General features: G+C 33.1%; 1 protein-coding gene and 1 pseudogene across 1 annotated transcript; one reads left to right on the plus strand and one right to left on the minus strand.

The window, feature by feature from the left end:
• Positions 1–1163: 1163 nt before the first annotated feature.
• Positions 1164–3376, minus strand: LOC120138507 (annotated as a pseudogene).
• An 8599-nt stretch (positions 3377–11975) lies between these two features.
• Positions 11976–12504, plus strand: LOC120138508 (glutaredoxin-C1-like). Its single transcript, XM_039153957.1, has one exon. The coding sequence runs from the start codon at positions 12029–12031 to the stop codon at positions 12404–12406; it is 378 nt and encodes a 125-aa protein (XP_039009888.1). The 5' UTR covers positions 11976–12028; the 3' UTR covers positions 12407–12504.
• Positions 12505–25015: the final 12511 nt, after the last annotated feature.

Below are 25015 nucleotides of genomic sequence, written 5' to 3' on the forward strand. Positions count from 1 at the left end.
TCGAGAGATGTGCGCGAACAACGCCACTATTAATGAACGTATTGATGCACTCACACATGAGATGGCTGCTATGCGAGCTCATTGTCCTCCTCCCGATCCTCCTACGGATGTTTGATTCTTGTTGTGCTTTACTTCACTTAGATAGGACTTAGAAAGTATTGTTTTAACATTTTGGATATTTGAATTTGTTGATTGTTTGAATTTGGATGCTTATATGTTTGGATTTATGTTTTGGATGTTATGGATGATTTGAACTTATTTGTGGATTTGCTTCAATTTTAATTTTGTGCATCATTTTAGATATAAGACAATTTTACCATTTCACTTTCGTTTATGAATATTGATTATGAAACTAATGGCTAATATCTCTTTTGATTGTGTTCTTAGCAGCTTAAGCTTTAAATTTCTAAATATCAATTGGCTAATTTTTTTTCAAAACCTTGTTTAAAAACATTTCAGAGTCTTTTTGATTTAACAAAAAGGAGGAGAAATCACTAGTAGAAAAAACCCCTTTAATGACGCGTATTGCGCGTCATCTATGGGTGCGGATAACACACAAATGCCTGTCGTTGAAGCCACCGACATGAATTTTTTATGACGAGCAATTGTGTGTCATAAATCTATGAAGCGTATTTATGACGCTCATTGCGTGTCATTGAAGCCCCCGCCATAAATGAAGATGACACACATTTATGTGTCATAAATTTATGACACGCATGTATGACTTACATTGCGTGCCATTGAAGCACACGTCATTAAAAAAGATGACACATTCTTGTGTCGTGATTGTATTTCGTAAATTATATATATATATATATATATATATATATATATATATATATATATATATATATGTAGATTGACAAATAATCAAACTAAATCACATTTAATGCCTCATAATACTAAATATATATATATATCATATTATATATAAGCAATCCATTTGCATACAATATATTCACATTAAGTTATCAAAAATATTGTAATCATATGTGTCGATACAAAATATCACGACATAATAAAGTTTGTCACATAAGATTCCTCAAAACCCTATACAAATATAACGAGATTATATTCTGTCAAAATGAAGAGAAGAAACTATAATTCATCTCTTCGATATGCCATTTGCTATAATAAATAAAATGCCTGTGAACAACTCAAGAGAAGAAACTATCACCTAAGAGGCTGCTGTGTATCCGTCGCGATGCGCCTTTTGCCATCTCCATGCAATCTGTAAACTCTCCTGGAGATCGGTAAATCGAGCTGTCCAATTCAGCTCCCACCTTATCTTAGTTGGATCACTAAACACTTTTGCATAGTCTCCAGGTCGGCAGGGCAGATAGTCGACTTTGATCTTTACCCTAGTGGTTTTCTTACATGCCTCCACAAACTTTTTCACAGATCTACCTCTTCCGGTGCCAACATTGTAGATTCCCACTTTATGGGGGCTTTACGTTTTGAAGAGCTTTCACATGAGCATTGACCAGGTCAGTAACGTTGGTATAATCACAAATGCAAGTCCCGTCGTGTTTTTTATAGTCCATTCCCTTGACCTACACGAAAATCACAATAACCATAACAAAGTTCACCAAAATCAATTTGAAACCATAAAGGTAAAACTATGGACATCTTGGGTGGCAGGTGTGATAACATTATAAAAGTTACAAGAACAAAACAAACATGTAAAAGGCACATACAAAGTACAGTTGTAGTAATTAATACACAAATTATTTTATCATATACACAATCTTTTTCACTCGAGAAAATGCATCATTGTTAAACATGTGGAATGACAGAAAATCATAGTTCAGTCCAAACCATTCAAATCTTCAATGAGCTCTAAGATCTACCTAACGTATTAGGAAAATGCTTGCAAAGGTGATGTCAGCATAAAAGAAAATTAAATTAGATACACAAAGCATCCAGTTATGCAAAATCATCATCTATAGCAAACTTGTTTCAAGGAAAAGATGAAAATGTAGGCATTATAAATGATCATAGAGTTTTTTCTAGTAGCTGTCAAACTTTAGAATCACTTATATATACTTTTGATTCTAATGAACTTTACTTGATACTCACACACAGAAAATCAATGATTTGATTGAACGCATATTTTCACTTCAATATACTTCTTTGCACTTCCCATTGTTAGGAAGAGAATACATTCACAAATTTATCCAATTTCACATCAGCAATATACATATGGCCTTCAAGAAAGTATATGTGGTGTTCACAATCTTCCTAAAATAATGAAGTGTTCTCTACATTGTCTGTACATGACTAGTTATTTACATCTTGACCCCAGGTGTAGCTGAAATATGTAGCAATCATTATAGAATCATAGTGAATGGATAAAAGGAATAACACACCTTGAGACCAAGAATAATACCACGAGCGGTTTCAAAACAAGCACCTGAAATTCGTCCATGCTCACGCTACTCAGGTCTGGGAGCCTCACCTAATCTTCCTTCAGGATCTGACCCGATCACATTAAAGTATCTAAAATTCACAAAAATATATATGAATCATAACCTCAATAAATTCCTTTTAATGTTCAAGTTTTTAATAACAATAATAATATATTAATAGGAGAGCATATTGTTGGACTATCAGTAATTGTGGTCAGAACTCTACACATTGAATATGATAGTAGAAGCCCTTCAAGGTCTACAAAGTTCATCAATCCTAAATTATTCTGAACTAAGCTACCTTCTATAGTTTCCTTGTAATCTAGAACTACAAAATGACTGTGTTAAAAAAATGATTATGTAGACCTTGCATGCATGTCTTATATATGCAGCAGTTGGCTGGCAGAACAATGAAAACTTATCAACTAACTCCCTCCAATGAAAAAGTATAATGATCTAAAATATTTAGTTTTGATTTAAGGCATGGAAGACTTCTGGGATGCTAAGTTGATAAAATTATGCATATTGAGAAAAGAAAACATGGAGTAAACTCAAAGCTCCTAAAAGTAAACTAAAATAAAACCTTAGGATCATTACTGTCATGTCTGAATTTTTAGAGAAATCCATGATGATATCTTCTGCCATCTTCTTAGCTTTTCCATATGGATTGATTGGAACCTGAGTTGGTTCCAAAACGAATGAAATGAAGGCTAGTTTCCTTGTAATACAACTCTATATTAATCTAGAAATTGATGAAGGTTGATCCTTTAATATTTAGCCTCAAACAAAAATTTTAAAAGTTATCAAGCATAAAACCAAGTTTGCAACGTGCCTGTGGGGTTTCTTCAGTGATTGGCATCTTCTCAGGCTCCCCATATGTGCAATATGTACTAGAATATATCAAAGTCCTAACACCATGAGCAGCCATTGACTCTAGGACCACCAAGGTGTTTGAAGTAATGTTGTGATAATACCTACAAATCATGGGAATATAAAGCATAAAGAACATAATTTGGAGATTAGTTTAAATCATGCAAAAACTTCCCAATCAAAGATAAAGGAGTTAATTTTAAATGTCAAATGATAAATGATTTTTAATAACACAGCTAATGCAAATACAAGAGGACATTTGAATGGTGATGGTGTTAGAAAAAATCCATCTAGAGAACGAATATAAAAGTTGGATTTACCCGAAACCCATCAAGGAAATGAAAAGCAGGAATTTCATGACAGATACATAGAAGGAAATGAAAAAAGATGAATTTACCCGAAAGTAAAAACAAAAGAACATTAATGGGACATTGAAGGAGGCCAAGAAAATAATAAAAGAAGGGGGAACCCTGAAGAAGAACCCGTTTCCTGGTCTTTATCGAGAGGGAAGAACTGCCGGGTCACGGGGGCCGGTTCATTCTCCATGGAGCACTCTTCTTCTTCTTCTTCGTGAGGCACCGAGAAATCAAAAATCATGCTACTTCTCTTCTTTAACCCCGCTTTAACTTGCTCACCATCTTCTTCTTTCGATCCATACTCGACCACCAAAGCTGAAGAACTTGAATTCGACATGGATCCGACCCGTTTTCCCTTGTCTTCGTCACCGTCTACGGAAGTCTTCTGCGATGAACAACAGCCCTCAGATTAATCGTCTCTCGATTGTTGATACGACGAGTCATTGAGATCCCACATTTTCCCCACTTTCTCAGCTTATAATCTCCACAAAAAAAACTTAAGAAAATATCCTCACCAAAAAAAGAAAAACCCAAAAAATTCAGAGAGAAAACTAGAATTGATTAACAAGAGGAGAAGAGAAGCGGGAAATGATGAAAATAATGGGGGGAAATTAAAATACGACTCCTAAAGATGACACACATTTAAAATTGTACTCCGTGTTTTTGTAAATGTTTTGTATTATGACTATTAAATATGACACACATTATTGTAAGTAATAAATCGTTCAGATTTTTAAAAACATGACATTTTTTAATGACACACATGTTTTGCAAGTCATAAATTAGCGTGTGTCATCGTTCGCGTGTCATTAAAGGTATATTTTCTAGTAGTGAGTGTAATAGTTAGGGGGAGTAATTTCAAAACCGATTTCAAAATTTATTTTCAATTAGAAAATTTTAAAATTACTAAAATGTTTTGTTATATAAAAAAGGGTGAGATTGTTGAAAACATTTTGATGTTTCGATATAACAAATTAAATTAAATAAATTTTAAGATTTTACAAAAGGTTTTCTAAAGTATATTCGATATAATTTGTCGAATATCAAAATATTACTCCAAGTCTTTCTAAGTTCATTTTAATCCTTACTAAAGTGTAAAAATATGTTAAACAAATTTACAAATTATTTCGATCCTTAATCGAGTCAAAAATCATTTCTTAATTGAAATCAAACCAAAATGGGCAGATTGCCCAGAGGGAACCGATTCCCCCTGAATGGTTTGGTTCCGAGAAATAACAGAATGCTCAGAGGGAACCGATTCCCTCCTGTTCAACGGTCGAAATATTTGAATTTTACACTAAGAGAATCGATTCCCTATGAGGGGGTACCGATTCCCCCACGCTCCAAGTAGTTTTATTAATTGTTTTCACACTTAAACGGCTCCATTGACTCCGCTAATCATCCCCAACGTTCAAAATCAATTGAAGGAGTATTTAAACAAGCTTAGAAGCCATTGATCAACAACAAGAAACAACAATCAACAAGAAACAACAATCAACAAGAATCAAGAGAGAATCAAAGAGAAAGCATCAAACCTCAAGTTTGAACATTTTCAAGCCTATTTCATTCAATATTCATTTTTTTCTTTCAAGAACACTCATTGTGCTCAATTGTATTATTCTTGAGTGTTCTTTCTTTGTTCTAGAATTGTGCAAACACATTTTCCTTGTAAGTTTTTTTCATTAAGTTTGCAAATTTATAATATTCTCTTTGAGAAAGAGTGTTCTCAAGAATTTGGGTTATAATTCTTGAGGGATTTGTAAAGTTACTCTTTGTCCTCAAAAGAAAGACAAATTAGTGAATTTGTGGAAAATCCTTAGTGTGGATAGCTAAGGTAGTGGATGTAGACTTTGGTTGAGAAAGTCGAAACACTCTAAATCGCTGTGCAAATATTTTCAATTTTCTGCAAAAGCTTACACCAAAATTTTAATTGCCAATTCACCCCCCTCTTGGCCATATTCGTTGATCGATTAACTCAACAGGATCAAAATAGTAATTAGTGTGTCATGTCATCCCTTAACATCATGATGATCATTTTATAACCATTCAAAACATATAATAATCATTTTGTGATGTTTGAGAGAATAAAATTTCTCATTGAGCGAGGGGTACGAAATATATCAGATTGACTGTCACTAATCTCTAGAGTAAATGGTTAATAGTTTTGATTTAACACCCTCTTTTTCTCTAGGTCGTGAGTTTTATACTTATAAGGAGCAAAATTTTCCTTCCTCCCAACATTAATTATTAAAAAAACTAAAATATCATTTAAAGATAATATAAGATTTTCAGTGTACTTTACCTAATATAATTGATATATATATATATATATATATATATATATATATATATATATATATATATATATATATATCCTAAGAAATTAGTAAGTTCAAAAGAATAAAGATCAAATTCTTCCATAGATGATAATACATATATCTATTATAAGATGCTAAACAGATAATATTAAATCTGTGTCCAATATGTAACAAATATTTGCGATATTCTCATTACTATTTATACTTATTGACCATATTCTTTGTTTATGTTTATTTTAATTTAGAAAAGATAACTTTTTTTCCTCTAGAAAGAAAAGAAAACTGAAAGAAACCGCCCAATCCACAGTATTTGTAGAATCAGAGCCTTTTACAATATTCACATTCGAGCTCATCATCTCATGTCCACCACTTGATCATGATATTAATAAAGTATATATTATGAAACAGAAAATTAGAATAAAATTAAAGATTTCAACTTAGGATACTAACGGGTTGGTTCAAGTGGTAAGAAACTTGATATCATTTAAATATGTTTCGAGTTCGAGTCTTTGTATATGCAAAAATATTCATGCTGGGAGACTCACCCATCAAATCAGAAAATTAGAATAAAATTAAAGATTTGATCTTAGGGTACTAACAGTTTGGATCAAGTGGTAAGAAACTTGATATCATTTAAATATGTTTCGAGTTCGAATCTTTGTGTATGCAAAAATATCCCTGCTGGGAGACTCACCCATCAAATCATGTATACAATATGGGTCAATCCGAATTAATTAGTACAAATTCCGAGTAACCGGGAGAAAAAGAAGAAGATGTGATCTAGGGTTGGTTTAGATTTTGTTATCAGGTAAGAAGCCAGGTTGGCTATATATACAAAAGTAAAATAAAAGATTCACCAAAAATAGTTGATGGATAAAGATATATAATATCATGATTGTATTTTTTTTAGTATTAAAGTTAAAAAAAAACTATAACATGGTCAATGTATAAATAAATGTATTCGAATATATGGTTTTTTAATAAGTAAAAACTAATATATTATTTAAACTCGTCTCTTTATAAATTATTGTAAGAATAATATCAATTCAATTAAGATTTAATTATTTTATAATATGTTTTAAAGAATAGATTTTATAAAAAAAAGTATGATTTAATACAACATAAACCCTAGGGCTTAATTTTATGTTGAGAGTATGATTTTTTTTATTAAGCTAAGGTGATTACAAAATAATATATGTTCTAAATATTCTCAATCGTTTGATAATGAATGCTCAATCACTCTTACAGTCGTTGGTGCTCGAACTCATGACCTCTAGGAATAACAACGATTTCTTTAACCACTTAGGTAAGTTGGTTCATGTAGAATGACCTTTTAAAGTTTTAGAAAGAAGACCAATTTATAAAATCTTAAAGGATAAAAATAAATATTCCTCTAGTGTAACAGGGGAAAATTATTAGATTGACTTAACTCATCACATTATTTGTGGTCCTGGTGAATAAAATCTATCTATCTTATTTGTTTTTCCAAGGTGAATTTTCACATCTTTTCTACATGTAAATAAAGAGTGGGTAGTTATCTGAAAGTTATTTTGAAATTGATGGATCTAATTAACTGAGACCAAAGTTTACGTGATGAATCGAGTCCATATAATAATTTTTAGTAACAGAGGGTGAAAAGGAGGTATAATTAGGCAAATATTGGTATCGGGTCGATTATTTAGCCCAATAGGCCAACTCCAACTTTATTTTGGGATCTACGGTAAAAGCAACAGTGTAGTTGGAACTCCTCACGCAAATAGGCCTTGGGAAGTGGGTTCCACGAGCCAAATATATTTAATACTTTTTTTGGGACTCGTCGCGCGGGTACGACGAGTCCCTATTAAAAATATTTTTTTCGAATTTTAAAAAGATTGAAAAATATATATATATTATTTTAATGGAAACAAGACTCGTCACGCCGGTGTGACTAGTTTCAAAGGTAAAAATTTGAAATCTTCAACCGTTTGGGGAACCGTTAGCCAACGGTCAACTTTTTTAAAAAAAATTCTATGAAACTAGTTACGCCGGTGTGACGAGTTCCAACGGCTAATTTCAATTTGAAAAAAACTAGTTTTTTATAGCTGTTGGATAGAGTAGTATAAATAAATGTTTGAGTTAGATTGATTTTTCACTTGAAATCAAACATAAACATTCTATCGAGAGTAAAAACTTTTTTGTTGAAGATTTTGTGTTGAAATGACCTCAAGAGAAGAAATGTTGCGTCTTGATGATATTCATATTTCGTCGATCGAGTTGACTACAGTAAATTTAATTTCTTTTATTTTATTTTACTTTTGAAAAAATTATAATATTAATAATAATTATTTATATAATTTTATTAATCAATTTTTAATCATCATTTTTTATGCCGAATAATAATAATAAATAAATAAATATAATAATAATAATAATAAAATAAATAAAAAAGAGAAAAAAGGGGTGATCCTTGAATATTCGGGACAATCAATGCCCCGATCACTGTGACACCATCTCCATGTCATCTCTACTCCCAGGCTGCCGGTCTCATCAGCATGTTACATGCGACCAAAAGGAGAAATATATTTTTATTTTGCTTGTAATGGGTTCTATAAAACCCAGGCAACAACAATGTAAAGGGATCCCCTCTCTCGACTTCAAAAGTAATAAAAATAGTTTCCAATAGTTATTTTTCTTGATTTTTCGAAACTAACCTAAAAGAAAATATCATTGCTTTCTCTCATTTCAACTTTCATCTGAAATCAAGCAAAACAAATGCAGAAAAAGAGAAAGATTGAGAAGAGAAGAAGAAGCCTTACCTCGGTCGGAGGCTTCGCCGGTGTTGGGGGATCCTATTCGAAGATTCGAATGGTCATGAGGGAGAAAAGAGGCCGACAAACAACTTATCTTGAAATGGAGACGATCTAACGACTGACGAATGAGATCGTCATGGTAGAAGTTGAAACGTTCTCAGCCATTTTTGTGGAGTTAGATGTTGGATCTCGCAAAACCGTGGCCCAATCCGAGATCTCAACGACGAGGGGAACATCCCTATGAATTTTGGTGTCAAACGGCTGCCGTCTTCGACGACCACAGCAGCAGCCGGTGGTGGTTGAGATGGTCGGTAAACGACCATGGTTTAGAGAGAAGAGAGAGTTTCTCTCTCTAAAAAAATGAAAAAAAATGATAGATAAAATGAAAAAAGGGTGATAAAAAGGTATTTATAACCAAAATAAAACGACGTCGTTTTGGGATTATACCTGTGTGTTTTGGTCCCTAATGGTCAATCATGCGCGCGAACCTCCCAAGTTCATATAGTTTACATTTTGGTCACTATGATGTGTCATTTTCATTTTATTTCAAATTAAATTATCCTTATTTTGTTATTTTCCCATTTTATGTTCTAATGCTAACTTTTAGCTTATTTGCTTTCGAGCCATTCTATCTTTGCAGTGTTCTTATGTTTTGGTCACTAGGGTCTTGTTTTATTAGTTTATTCTGGTTTTGACTCCTTATTCTTATTTGTTTCAATTTAGTCATATGTTTGCTTTTATTTATTTGAAATTGATCCCTATTTCTTTATTTTGTTTCATTTCAATCACTAATCAGTTATATTTTCAATTTATGCATTTTCATAACTATTTATTTTTGATTTGGCATATTGTTATCTTATTTTATTACATTTTGGTCCCTTATTGTTTATATTCAAATATATTCAAATTATTCTACAACCGCACGATGACCCGCCTTGGGGTGTGATTCACGTCATTCATGGTTCGAGTAACAATTGAAAATTAACCCCTAACTTATAATTTTATATTCGATTGTTTAATTATTGTTATTTTAACTTTGCCTTTTTAAAATTATGTTATTTTAATTCTGCTTAAAATTATTAATTGCTTACATTTCAGTACTTTAAATTCCAACTTTTAATATTTCTGCACTGTTTTAATTTTAGTTTTATATTCTGATTTATTTCATTTTAGTCCTTTACTTAATTTTTTTAATTTCATCTTTCATTTTTATTTATTTTAATCTAGTCCTTTTTGTTTTCATTAATTGCTTATAATTTTTGTCTTTAATTTCAATTTCTTTATTATATTCTTAAAATTTTAGGTTTTAAATTAAACTTTTTGATTTATATTTAGAATATTTTAGTACTAATCTAGATTACTTAGATTTTAGGCCTACTCCTTAAAATTAGACTCCTTAAAATTAGACTCCTTTAAATTTGGTCCCTAAACTTTTAAGTTTGAAGAATTTTTGATTTGGTCCTCGCTTATTCTCGAGGTTCGAATTAACTATTCGATAGTCCATAATTGATTAAAATTAATTAGGATTAATATTAGAGCCTCCATCTTAGGCATAATTTCATATTTAATCCTTAAATTAGGTGAATTCTTAATTTGGTCCTCAATATTTCTCGAAGTTCCAATTTAATTATTCGAATCAATAATTGATTAAAGTTTATTAGGATTAATATTAGAGCCTCCATCTTAGGCCTAATTTCACTTTAGTCCTTAAATTAGGAGAATTCTTAATTTGGTCATCTCTTTTGCTTGAGATTCCACTTTAATTATTCGAATTACAATATTGATTAAAATTAATTTAAGTTAATATTAGGGCCTACATTTTCAAGTTTTGGCCTCTAGGTTTTTTAATTTCATAATTTGACAATTTAAGATAGAGAAAGCCTTAATCTATCCTTAGTTTAATTAGGGTCAATAAAAAATTGTTTGATTGCATCTTATTTTAAAACCTAAGGCAATGTTCACTTATTAAGGAGTCAATAGTATATCTCCTGTAAGTATGCTTTGGGGGTGACTACTGGTGATTTCTGAAATAGGTCAACATATTTTTCAAGACTGCATCATGATTTCTAAAATATCGAGGCAATGTCTGGTTATTGGGAACAATTGCTTATCTCCTGCATTCATGCTAGGGGGAGAATGCTACTGGCTTTAATAAACGATACTCTTTTCAACTTTGTATCCGTAATGATTTTTAAATTCGATAAAGTTCAAACTCAAAATTTTTGATTCTAAATATAGGGTAATCAACTAAGTACCAATTTTTTGGCATTGTGAATGGGCTAATCCTTCCCCACGCGTAACTGACTCCCAAACCTATTTTCTGGTTTTCAGAGACCCTAAACTTAGTATTTTGATAAAAATAAAATATTTTATTAAAATCAATTGATTTTTATGGTGTTCCGATTGCACCTTAAAATGATTGGTGGTGACTCCTCACATTTTAAAATCTTTAAAAAAAAAAACCCTAAGTCATACCAAGTTTTCCCCCACCCGGGCGAAAATCGGTGACGACACAATTTATTTTCAAATTGGCCGAGGAAGCATGCTATATTCATACAACAATGGCATGAGAGGCATTTACACTTACAAAGGAAGGACGTGAATGGGGAAGATTGGCCGACATGAATAGTGTAGAATCCCTAATTTTCTAAAATATTTTAGTTTATCTTAGTTGATGTGATATTTCAATGAAAATCAAAGGACATGAATAGTATAGATTCTCTGATTTTAATGGAAATCATTTCAATTTATCCGAGTTGATGTGAAATGTCAATGACAAACAAATGACATGAATAATGTAGATTGTCTACAAGTCATGGATTTAAAATAGTGTAGCTCATCTTCAATCTCTTACACAACACACTCATTTCATCTAACGAGTATTCTTCTTATTCTTCTTCTCAATTTATGTACTAAAATTTTAATTTTTTCTTCCCTCTCAATGTGTAGTTTGCCACGCCGCTTAGGTAAATATTCATACTTTATTGAATAACTTAGGTTTCTTTTGTACTTAAACATCTGTTTTACTACCATTTATTTATCTCAACATCACTCTGGAGTGAGGAGTGAAAGAGACCAACTCTGTTTACTTTCCTTTACAAAGCTACCCTCTCACATTAAAATAACCATAAAACTTGATTCCCCTAAAAAACTTGCCCATGTTTTGGATATCTCTATCTCTCTATAAATACCTACCAAAACCTTCATCACTTCTCACCACCACCAAGCTCTCAAACATTTTGTTCTTCCTCCATTAATTTCTTGCTTTGCCAGCTTTTACTAGAAAAATGCATTGCCAGACATATTCACGGGGGAGTTACGTTCAGACCACCAGGACTACTTCCGGGGACCCGCTGGAGAGGATAGAGAGGTTGGCGTCAGAGAATGCGGTGGTTATCTTTAGTGTTAGCAGTTGCTGCATGTGCCATGTCATTAAGAGGCTATTTTGTGGGATGGGAGTTAACCCGACTGTGTATGAGCTGGATGAAGATCCACGGGGGAAAGATATTGAGAAGGCTTTGATGAGGCTGCTGGGAAGCTCTCCTGCTGTTCCGGTTGTGTTCATTGGTGGGAAACTCGTGGGTGCAATGGATAGAGTCATGGCCTCTCATATCAATGGCACTCTTGTTCCTCTTCTCAAACAAGCTAGTGCCCTATGGCTTTGACTATCTTTGGCTCCTCCCCCTATAAAAAAAAGAGAGAGAGTGATGATATAGGAAAGCATGGTAGAGGAAGAGGAGTAGTAGTTTTGGAGTCTATTGCATTTTGGATACTGCAATGGTTGTCATGTCCTAGTCTCAAGCTTTTCCTTTTACTTACAAGTGGGTGTTTGTTGGTGAGCTCAAGTGTTTTCTTTTTAACTAATGTTGATCTAAAGAGTGAAATGTAATGGGGTGATGGCTCCCTCCTCTGTACAAATGAAACAAATTAAAAAAAGGATTTATTTTTCTCATTCTACTGTTGACTACATCTTAATGGTTTCATCATCTAACGTATGAAATGTTTGCCTTTTTTTGACCGAGAGATGAAATTTGAGCCTTGAAAACAGGCATGTTGAAACCTAAGAACAACCAGGAACTGTTGCTTTTGAGTCATGATCGGAACTTGACAGATTTGGTCGGGTCTATGCGATTTGAAAGGGGATGGTAGCTACGAAGACTGGTGGAGGGGACATTTCTCACCAAATCTTGGGGGTTCAATGTCCGTACAACTATTTAGTTTATCAATTTTTGTTTTACCACGTGTGATGGGAGTGGTATGATTTTGTGGGGCTATGAAGATGAGAGAGAGAGAGAGAGAGAGAGAGAGAGAGACCCCTTTATTTTATATATGTATGTTGTTTTAGATTAAAGTTTGAGAGAGAGAGAGAGAGAGATCCCTTTATTTTATGTATGTATGGTGAGAGAGGGAGGGAGAGAGAGGTAGAGAGAGAGGGAGAGAGAGAGGGATCCCTTTATTTTATATATGTATGGTGTTTTAGATTAAAGTTTTGTTATTTTTTTTAGGATAAAGTATATAAATAGTTCTTTGATTATAGGGTGATATTTTTTTTAGTCACTCGATTGTTAAAAGTTATAAAATAGTCTCTCGATTATAGGGTGTTACTTTGTTAAGTCTCCCGACTATTAAAAGTTACAAAATGGTCACCTAACTATTTAGTATGTTCAAAACTCATCATTTTCCGTTAAAAATTTGATAGCAATCTGAGTTGGATGTTAATCTGTTGACTAAGATATGATATTTTTTTAGATTTTGAGATCAAATTTTATTATATCTCAGTCAACAATGTACCATCCAGCTTAGACGGTCGTCATTTTTTAACAGAAAATGATGAATTTAGAACATACTAAATAGTCAGGTGACCATTTTGTAACTTTTAATAATCGGGGACTTAACAAAGTAACATCCTATAGTCAGAGAACCATTTTGTAACTTTTAATAGTCGAGGGACTCAATAAAGCATCGTCCTATAGTCGGGGAACTATTTGTGTTCTTTATCCAATTTTTTTAGTGGTGAGTGATAAAATGAAATTAAAATATAATGTTAAATATAATTAAAAAAGTAATAGTTGGATATCCAAAACGAAAAAAGAGTAATAATTAATATACTAAACATGTAGTTTACCCTAAACTATAAAACACCTTTAAAAATATATATATTTTCAGATAACCTTATCCTATAATAATTTGTTTTGCAACAATATTCTTCTTAATTAAATATATTTTAAAATAATTATTCCTAAAAAAAGGTTATTCTTAACCTATTCTAAACATCAATTATTGTTGATATAAAGAGTTGTTTGGAACATAATTATTCTCAATATAATTGTTTTAAACTAGAACTTATTCCAGACCAAAGTTGTTTCAAACGTGAAGAATTATTTTTTAATTTAGCTATTTTGAACAAAACTTTTCGAAGTAACAATATATTTAACCAGAATATTTTTTCTAAAATATATATTAAGTGAAGTAACATTAATTCTAGTTTTAGAAATGTTACAAACGGGTTACTAGTTTTGAAACATATATAAATTTATTTAGGATACTATTTTTTTGATTCCCCCAATTATTAAAAGTTACAAAATGGTCCTTCTACTATAGCATACTTTTTGTTGAGTCCCCCAACTATTAAAAATTAAAAATGGTCCCTCAATTACAGGGAGTTGCTTTGTTAAGTCCTTTGAATATTAAAAGTTACAAAATGGTCCCTCAATCATAGGGAGTTGCTTTGTTGAGTCCCTTGACTATTCAAAGTTACAAAATAGTCATCCGACTATTTATTCTGTTCCAAACTAACGGTCGTTTGAGCTGGATGTTACTATGTTGATTGAGATATGATAGTTGTTTGAGATTATGATATCATAATTTATTACATCTTAGTCAATAGGTTAACGTCCAACTCAGGCTGTCGTTAAATTTTTAATGGAAAAGGACGAGTTTGGATCATAATGAATAGTCAAGTGACTGTTTTGTAACTTTTAATAGTTGAGGGACTCAATAAAGCAACTCCCTATAGTTGAGGAATCAATTTATAACTTTTAATAGTCACGAGACTCAATAAAATAATATTCTATAGTCATAGGACCATTTGTATACTTTACCCATTTATATATTGCTGAGATAAATAGTTTTTCAATGTGAGAGGAGACAAGATGTGAATCCCACTTTCACACTTCTTCTTCTTTAGACAATATCCTAGAGGAGATAAATGGTTATTGTTCAGAAACCCACCGTTCGGTCCAAACTCAACCACTTTTAAACTTGCAATATTTGGTTGACATTTGTTGTTCTATTTTGAAGCATGTTACAAACTTATTAATAAAAAAAGATTTTTGGGTAAATTACATATTTAGTCATCAAACTATTCACTCAGTTCCATTTAGTCACCCAACTATTTATTTTTAAAAAATATACTTAACTTTGTATTTTGGTTTCATTTGGTCATCAGTCGTTAAAAAATTAATGGTGATACTGACGTGTTATCATAAGGTAATGCCAAGTCATTATTGGAAATAAAAAAATTCCATTTCAGCAGTTTTGTTAATTTTAACCTGCGGGTGATTAAAATAAAACTATAACATAACGTTAAGTATAATTTTTTTAAAAAAATTAGTTGGGTGATCAAAATGAAATCAAACGAAAATACGGATGACTAAATATATAATTTACTCAAAGATTCAATACGAATGTCTAATCATGCAATCAAGTGGGTTTTATTAAAATCATTTTAACTAATAAAATTTTATAAAACAAATTAAACTTTAATATATATAAAGTTAATTTTTTATAAACTAATATCTTATGTATTGATAATATATAAATTTTGTATATTGCGTGAATTAAATATTGAGACATCGTTATATAATTTTCAAATTAAATTTATTTTTTATTGACATATCGTCACATGAATTATTGAAAGTGTATAATGTTATATATTAATGTATACAATATTCATCCAACTTTTATTTATATAAAAGTTATAAGAAAACTATTAAATTTTAAAAAAAAACTTAATTAAATGATAAAGAATTAATTTAAAATATGAATCAATATTTATAAATAACAAAGAGTGTTCAGTAGACAAGTTGTAACTTAATCTAAATCATTATATTAATCAATATTATTGAGTTAAACTTAACCATTAGAATTGAATTATCATTGATGAATAAATGTCACATTATTTTTAAAAAATAATATATTATAATTTAAATTAATACAAGTATTTATTTAAATTTACATTATAAAATTAATAGTTTTAGTAGGATCAAAATACACTGCCCTTTGTATAATGATGGCCATAAGACTCGAGTTCAGCGGGTTTCGATATGATATTATAGGATTGAGTTTTTTCTTTGAAATTTGAGTTTAACTCAGGTAAACTTTTATGAATACGAGAGTTAGAGTTGGATTTAAGAAAAAAAAATCAACCCACTCAGAGCAATGAATATATTTTACTTAATAGATTTATCAAAATATCTCCATATATATCATTTACTCTTTTTTTTTCTCCTAGTTTTTTTATCACCATAACTTCCTCAAATTTTATTTTTTGTCTCCCTAATTTAGTGTTGATATATCCTTGTAAACATGGTTTGTAATGCCTCAAATTCCAGATTAAGAGTTTTGGGCTAAATCGAAAGGGGTCTTGGGTAAGACCAATAGCCTTATGGAAACCTTAAGTCCAAGTTGTTTTAGATGGGGCTTGGTTTAAACCCAAATAGACTCAAAAAAGAGCATTTTTAATCTTAGAGCAAAGGTGGAAAGACTAGGGAGTAGTTATCCCATTTTTTAAAACAAAGGTTGAATCTCATTAATTGAGAGTGAGGTCACGGTTGGGAAAGGATCCTCACATCCTTTGTCTTCTTTCTTTCTTCTTTTCATCTTCACTGTAACACCCGCCCAATTTTCGTTTGATTTTAAATTAAATTTATTTAATTAATTTTGGGCATCAATTTATAAGATTTTAAAGATGTTAGGGCAGTTTTCAAAATTCTTGAAAGTTTAGGGACCCAAGCTTGAAATTAACCCTCCCTTTCAGTGCAAAAAAATATGAAAATATGTAGTTCAAATGGATTGAACCCATGACCTGAAGCTGTTTCACCATAATATAAAATAACGGTTGCGACATTTATCACGGATGTGGTTGCGATGTCATGGTTACGGATGCTGTGGACTTTACATAACACTTTACAGCTGTCATGGGCGTGGTTTCTTCCTAAAAAATCACAATACTTCTAAAATATTATATTTATACATTTTACGACTATATTTTACTCTCCTGCATGGTAGGTAAAAACAATAGGTAGGAGACATTAAATAATCTCTTCAAAAAACATATCAAAGTTATCATATTTTAACATAAGATAATTCATTTTACATAACTTAAAAAGGAAAAAAAATATATACATAAATGCAAATATAAAAGTTCTTTTTCTTATAATTCACCACCAAAAAGAATGGCGTGGCGAATCTAAAGTATTTTCATCTTCATAATTGTCTTGATTTTATTCCTTCATATTCCATGTGAAGAAGAAATCACATTGTGTGCATCATAAATGCATCATGGGTAGAAAACATGTTATATGATAAATGATGATCAAAATATCCATAACTAGGATTTTGTTCAAGGTAAGATGGGAAATATGCATTTGGTTGGTTGGAATAAGAACCCTAAGATGATTCACTAATTTCATTACCATTTGTAGCTAAACTATATGATGATGAACTTACAAATGAATAATAAAAGTGTTTCCTCATCCTCCTATAAGTTATAAATCTTATCTTTTCTATTTTGCAAACCAATAGATGCATTTGTTTCATACAAACCTGAATCATTAGCATAAGGATATTGGACGTACCTTGATATCCATGAAAAGTATTGGAATAATTTTGCTCATATTCTGGTTGGTACATACCTTTATTATCACCACCACCACCATCACCATTATCACCATCACCACCACTTGACGACGATAGTTGAACACTTTCATCATTAGACGAGCATGTGAAATCTTTACCATGAATTTCTTCATCGGTTTCATTAAATAACTATTCAGGCAACTATGAGAATTTTTCACTATCAAGCGTAGTATCATCCATTTCTTTAATCCATGCATTTAGTGGATCATCTTCTTCAAAAATATTTTCAATAATGATCGGATTAAAACTCATTTCTAACTCTTGTGCACTTTTTCTTTTCATGTGATTTAGCTTCAACCTTATATTATAATGGACATAAACCAATTTTTGAAGCTTTTTATGCTTGATCCTATTTCTCTTCTTTGTATGGATCAAACTAAATGTACTCTAATTGCGCTCACAATATGAAGAAGAAGTTGTTTGACTCAAAATTTTCTCAACAATGCATTAAATTTGAGGTTCACAATTTCCGTAATTAATCCAATATTCGGCTAAAAAATTCACAAATATTAAGATATAATTCATAAAGTATTTATAAATATATCATCATTATCTACAAAACTATAAAGACCAAATTCTTTTTGTTTACCAGGGCTAGTCTTCAAAATGTCAACTTGAGCTAATGGTGTTCCAAAAGAATTCATTTTATCGCGATATAGTAATGACTAAAAATAAATGAATTAGTAGTTAAAACATGATAACTTATAAGTTCTCTCAACAATTTAAAGTATATAAAATACATACCTGATTCATTGTCAAAATTTGATCATTCAAGTTGGGATCTATCCTTTGTATGACATTTCTAATCCTATTCATGGTTTCATAAATCACGTCACTTGTGGAATTACCTCGACATAGAAATTGTGGATTTAACAAATATCCTATATAAAATTAATATAATAAATATTTAAACAATATATCAAAATTTATTTGAAAGTTTTGTCTGCGAATTATGACTACTAAATATGGTCGTGAAAATATATGCAAGTATACATAATCGAACAAGTAATACAGTGATGAGTGAGTATCGTATCAATAGGGATTGGAGGAAATTTATAAGTTCAGTCAAATTAATGTACTATTTCACCTATGTATAGATAGTAATGGTATGTACAAATGAGAATGCTGTGTCAAACTGAAATGAATGTTGGTGGGAATGGAATGATAGTGTGATATGGAAGCAAATGGAGATGTCATGGCAAAATGGATGGAAATATCATGAAAAATTAATTTTTGTTTAGTGCAATCAAATGAAAATGTAAAGGCAAAACAAAATGTAAATACTGGATTTGATTATCAGGACTTTAGACTCCTCACACAACAAGTTATTATGGGAGTGAATGATAGGAGTCACTTAGGAAATTTAAGTCTAATTCTCATGATGGTCTTACTTCTATGCCTTATCTGCCGACAGAGTTTACTAAGGGTGCCCTATGCTATCTCTAGTCAAGGGACTCGACAGGTTCAATATGCCACAGAAAACCTATTGGTGTAAGCAAATATAGGGATCCTATATGTCCATATAACATGATATGTCACGACAATACCTTTTAGAGGTAACACTAACATTTAACCTCTTGATCAAGCACTACTCCTTTTAGTCGATTAAAATCCTAGCCTTATGACTAAGGTTGGATTAGGCCTAGTTACTAGCTAGAACCCCTTGCTTATGTGGATCCTCCCTAGTTTCTCTCGAACACTAAGGACATGCTACTTAGTTATTCTATCGAACACTAAGCAATCTCCTAAGGAATGGCTACTCTCATAGCTCCTACAACCTTAAGGCATTAAACATCATAAACAAGCATACAAAAGCAACCATTTATTAAAGTAAAACTTAAATATCCAAAATGAACTCCCACCAGATAAGACTAGTTCATGGTGGGGTTCGAATGTTTCAAGAAACATGGCAATAAGTTAATTCATTCCTTACAACCCAAATGAGATAAAAGAGATCAAACAGTAAAGGGAAGGAGAAAAAGCCTTCGACGTGCACTATCGGAGCTATCCTCGACCACCATAATCTGTCTCAGCTCGCTAGCTCCTCTCGGACGCCTAGCTCGCCACTCCCTCTAGCTTGTTAATGGAGGAATGCCACGACAAATACGATTGACGAAAAAAGGAGAAACTTTTATCTTTTTGAAAGTAAGCACAAGCCGACGTGTGTAAAGTCTCTTTCTCATGGTGGCTTCATCTCCTATTTATAGGGGGAGAATAAGCCTAGGAATTTGTGTTAATTCCTAGGATACCCCAAACATGCTTCATTCATGTGAGGGGGTGAGCAGCTGTGGCAGTGGTCCCTTCCAAGCAGTTGGCCGAGTACTAGACATGATCATTTGTAGTTGGGCATGGTCCCCTCCAGGAAACGGGACGTGGTCCTGACATGATCAGACGACCTAGGTGGCAGATGTCTCCTCTCGGGTGACTGGTGGTAGAGGTCACGTGAAGACAAGGATAGCTAGCTCTTAAAAATATCTTCTTTCATTTTATTTGCTTCCGAAATGCCGTCCGATTCGACATTTGCATTCTGTTCAGCAGTCTCATCATGTCATGGTAATTCATTTTTATTATCCTTGCTCCCAAATCCTGCTCATCATCAAACAAAACACCTTCCCCATAACGCAGCATCTTTTAGGAAATAAAATACCGCGACAAAATATATTTCCATCACATGCTACTAAATGCTCCTAAATGCATCTATATAATCCTATATGAGCTCTTAGATATTCAATAAATTAAGTGAAAAGGCCTTAGACATGGCCTTTTTATGGCGTTATCACACCCTCAAACTTAAGCTATTGCTTGACCTCAAGCAATGGATAATATTAAGAAAAATAAAAATACCATGGCAAATTCAGATGCAAAATAGTTATATGGGATATACATTTAGCCCTAATAACATTTGACTTCAACATAGTTTGAGAAATCAAGTATTGTCCTTTAGGGAAAGATCCTTTGTGTGAGTGTGTGAGTGTGATTGTATCAAGTCCATGCTTAACAAACCTAGGAAATTTCTAAGCAAGCTCTTTTGTTTTCCACGACATTTACAATTTTACTCCCACATTGTTTTCTTTTATTTATTTAACATTGCTACGAGGGGAGTCAACTCATAACACCTACCATCCCAAACTCTAGGTGAAAGGGAGCATACCTTCCACCCCCGAGCTAGTCAGGTAGAGTCATCCTTTGACTATTTTCATTCACTCATATGTCATGGCTGCCATTTATTTAAATGCAGTTTCTAGGCAATGCCATGACATAGCGGAGTGTCCCTCTACAAATATGCCGAAGTATTTATTCGCAATTTCATTTTATAATTCTTATACCAAGACATGCAAGAGTTCTCTTATAAAAAATTTCTAAGTTTCTTAAGCATGGAAAACATACAATCGTGTATCCAAAGGTTTCAAAGAAGTAAGTCCTAGAGTTGGTTTTATCATCCTCAACCATCATGTACATTCAATTATAGCCATAAAGAGTTCGTCATCATTGGACATGCTTAATTTATTCTACAAAACTAGTTCTAACACTTACTTATGTCATGGTATATTCATTATACTATTACTATCATCCAATGATTTGAGATACCCTACCTCCCCAAAACTTGAGAGAAGCATTGTCCTCAAAGCTAAATAAAAACTAAGTAAAACTAAACTACATGCTATGCAATGCAAGGTACCTTGACTTTATGCTGGTGGTGGTGCGGCTGTTATGCGACTTGGGCGCTTGCGTAATTACGTGGGGCTGGAATGTTCAGAATCTGATGCTAGTGCAACAGGGGGTTCTAAGTCCTTTTAGGACTAGGGATAGCTGAGGCTCCTCATGCCTAGATACATTCTTCAACCAACGTTACTTCTTCGTAGAGTAATTTACTGCGAAATTTCTGATTTTTCTTCCTCAAATGGCTCTATGGGCTACATGGGTGCTGGTACGATTGAAAGATGAAACCCGACTTCTTAATATTCAGTTAGTGGCACATAGTGAAATGGATCAGGATCAGCTGGTTCCTCCTCACCAGCGGGCTGGTGAGCATCTGTTGATGCCTCGACATTTTCAGATGGATGCAAGAGCATAGCAGGGAAGACTGGGATATCAAGATTAACATGCGGGAGAATCTCCATGAAAGTATTCGTGACAAACTTATCTCGGTGCTTTACATAAGAAAATAAGGTCATCATATTACTGGTCAGCTGTTCTACATGCTATTGGGTTCGCTTAGTGACCTTCTCTAGGGCATCTAATTTTGCCCTGGCATATTGGGTTGCTTCAGCGCGAGAAGCATTCTCCTCTTTTTCTTTTCCCTTGTTTTCCTTGAATCCAAGTAACATAGAAAGCTTGGCCTTTGTAATATCAGACAACGCATTCAATATTTCATCAAATTGCTCATCGGGCATATTCTTCTTATGGCAGAGAGTCGTAATGAGGTTTGGAAATACTAAGGCCCTGGCAGGTCGCTTCATAAAAGTATGAATTTGTTCCATAATTATCTTACCTATATCAATGGAATGCCCTACTAAAATAGAGTGCAACAAAAGCATCCTCTACAGTGAGATTGTGGTGTTGTGGGCAGTAGGGAGAAACTTGTGCTTCATGAAATGATTCCACAACTTAGCCCTCGGTTGTAGCTTCTCACGATCCAATATTTACCAGCTTACTTGTTGGTCATTCCACTGTGTGTGTGAAAAACAAAGGTCTTCCAATATGCCATGGAAAGTCTCATTATCTGCCGCTTTTGTGAAAGTGGTGTGGTTATCAACAATATCCTGCAAGTTAAAATAACGATTAATAGCCGAAGACGTAAAACGAATAGAAATACCACGAACCACCACGACATGTTAATCTGGGTCGGATAAGTTGGCATAATACTCCTTCACCAGAGAGGCGTTCATATTCTTCGGATGCTTGGCAAATTTTTGCCATTGGTGCTGGTGAACGATGTCCATGACATCATTTCCAAGGTCTACATCTTCATCGTTGGAGAAAACGAAGCCTAACTCAAAGAGAACCCGACGATTTTGAGGCTTTGAAACCTTTCTTACGTCGCTCTTCATCAATGAAATGTGATTGAGATGATGGAGCCATGCTTAAGGGACGTGAGCTCAACATGGTTATTTGAAAAAACAAAGCAAAGATGAAAAAGCTTGAAGCTATTTGGCTATGGCGTTCGATGCTAAGGAGGGAAGAAAAGAAATGATAGAAGCCATGTGAGAGAGTAAAAAGGATGATAATAAGATAAAAAAAGGTAAAAAGGGGGTTATTTAACTTATGGTTAGGGTGTTAGTGGAGGAAAAGGACAAAAAATAATTAAAACAAACCCTAAAAAAAAACTAAAAAATTCAAAAAGTGAAAAAGGTGAAAAAGTTTCCCTCCTATTTTGTCTTGTTGCCGCCTATTCTCTTTCTTCATCCGTACGATCATCACGTCCCTGTTGCGTGGACCCTAAATTTATAAAGAAAAATAAAATAATCAATTAAAAGAAAACTGAATAAAACAGTAACAAATAAAACTTTTTTTATACACAGGAGTAAATCCATGATGTCACGACATTTTAAAGATGCTTAGCAGATTTCGACATCGTGCAAGAAGAGTGTTGATTTGTCATGCAAGGGCATAGCTCCTTGATAAGCCTTCAGATGTTGGCCATTAACTTTGAAAATGGAACCATCATCCATATTCTTGATATCAATAGTGCCATGAGGGCAGACACGATGTATTTCAAAAGGTCCGAACCATCGTGACTTCAGTTTTTCAGGGAAGAGCTTCAGCCTCGAGTTAAACAGGAGCACCTGCTGGCCAATATGAAAATGCCGTGGAAAAAGCATTTGATTATGCCACTTCTTGGTTTTTTTCTTTGTAAAGCTTGTCATTTTCATATGCTTGTGCTCGAAACTCTTCTATTTCATTCAGATTGAGTAATCTTTTCTCCTTAGCTAGTTGTGCGTCAAAATTCAGCTTCTTGATAACCCAATATGCCATATGCTGTAACTCCACAGGTAGATGGAATACTTTCCCATTTACCATCTTGAAAGGTGACATTCCAAAAAGTGTTTTGAGTGTCTTCCGATAAGCCCAGAGCACTTCGTTTAGGTTCGGGGACCAGTCATTCCTTATAGGATTCACAAATTCTCTAGGATTTGCTTGATCTCCCGGTTGGACACTTCAGCTTGCCCATTGGTTTGTGGGTGATATGCCATGGTAATTTTATGTTGTATTCCATATTTTGGTAATGCCTTGGCAATAAGCTTGTTATCAAAATTTGATGTGATCACAACTACACAAATGGATCCTGAAGTCATGCCTAAAAGACCTATCACTCGTGCAAAGGCAAAATAATTCAAGGAAGTACTTTCTCATAAGTACCTTAATGCTTTTAAATCTTTTAATGAGAAAGAACCATTAGATAATAGGTTGTTTAATATATTACATATTGAATATTAAATAACCTATAGTTCACATTCTTATATTATACACATTATATAAGTTTATATACTTAATTTATTTCCTTATGTTATGAATGTAGGCATATTCGGCCAATACTTGGGAGCTACATTGAAGCTAAATGGGGCATTTAACATCAAGGAAACTCACATAGGAACGTTTAGGAGAGCAAAAGGACCCATTGGTGAAAAGTTTTCTGAAGACCCATAAGCTCATAGCTGGATTAAGCTGAAGATTTGAGCTACAAGATGACCTCATTTCAGCTGGGGAGTTGCACCATCATCACCACCACTTAGGACACTTCAAATATGTCTTAAGTCAAAATTTGTGAAATCGTACCTTTTCACAAATAGTTGCCACCTCAAGAGGTACCTTTTCACAAGGGGCTACCATAACGTTCACCGTGCTACAAATCACCTATGGCTAGCTCACCTCCAGCTCATTCACACCCGAAGTAGCTTAAACATGAAGGGTTACCTTTCTCAAACATTGTGACCTTTCAAGAATGATGATGCCCATGAAGATGCCTTTTCATCTATGAGCACGTTGGTGATGAGATTGCAACCATTGGAGGCTTGAATCACCAAGGGACATGAGATAGAGCTCTATGCCTATTCGGCCACAACGCATGCCATGCGCATGAGAGCCTTTGGCGCCAAACATGATGAGGTAAATTACCATTCGACCAAGGAGAAGAAGTGAGCGCCGACATGAATCAACTTGCATATTCGGCTAAGGTAGATGTCTTCCCACCCTTAGTCAAAACATTAAGTCCCTTCATGAAGGGTTAGCTGAACCAACACCAAGTCAAGGGACTTATCCTTTCATCTTGAATCATTATGTACTTCCATAGAGATATGTACTGAGTCACAAAAATTGATTTTTTCGGGTACCCAGTTACCCGAGTACCCGGTTAA

This window comes from Hibiscus syriacus, unplaced genomic scaffold (assembly GCF_006381635.1).
Source record: "Hibiscus syriacus cultivar Baekdansim isolate YM2019G1 unplaced genomic scaffold, ASM638163v2 tig00110694_pilon, whole genome shotgun sequence".
In the NCBI taxonomy this organism is placed as follows: Eukaryota; Viridiplantae; Streptophyta; class Magnoliopsida; order Malvales; family Malvaceae; genus Hibiscus; species Hibiscus syriacus.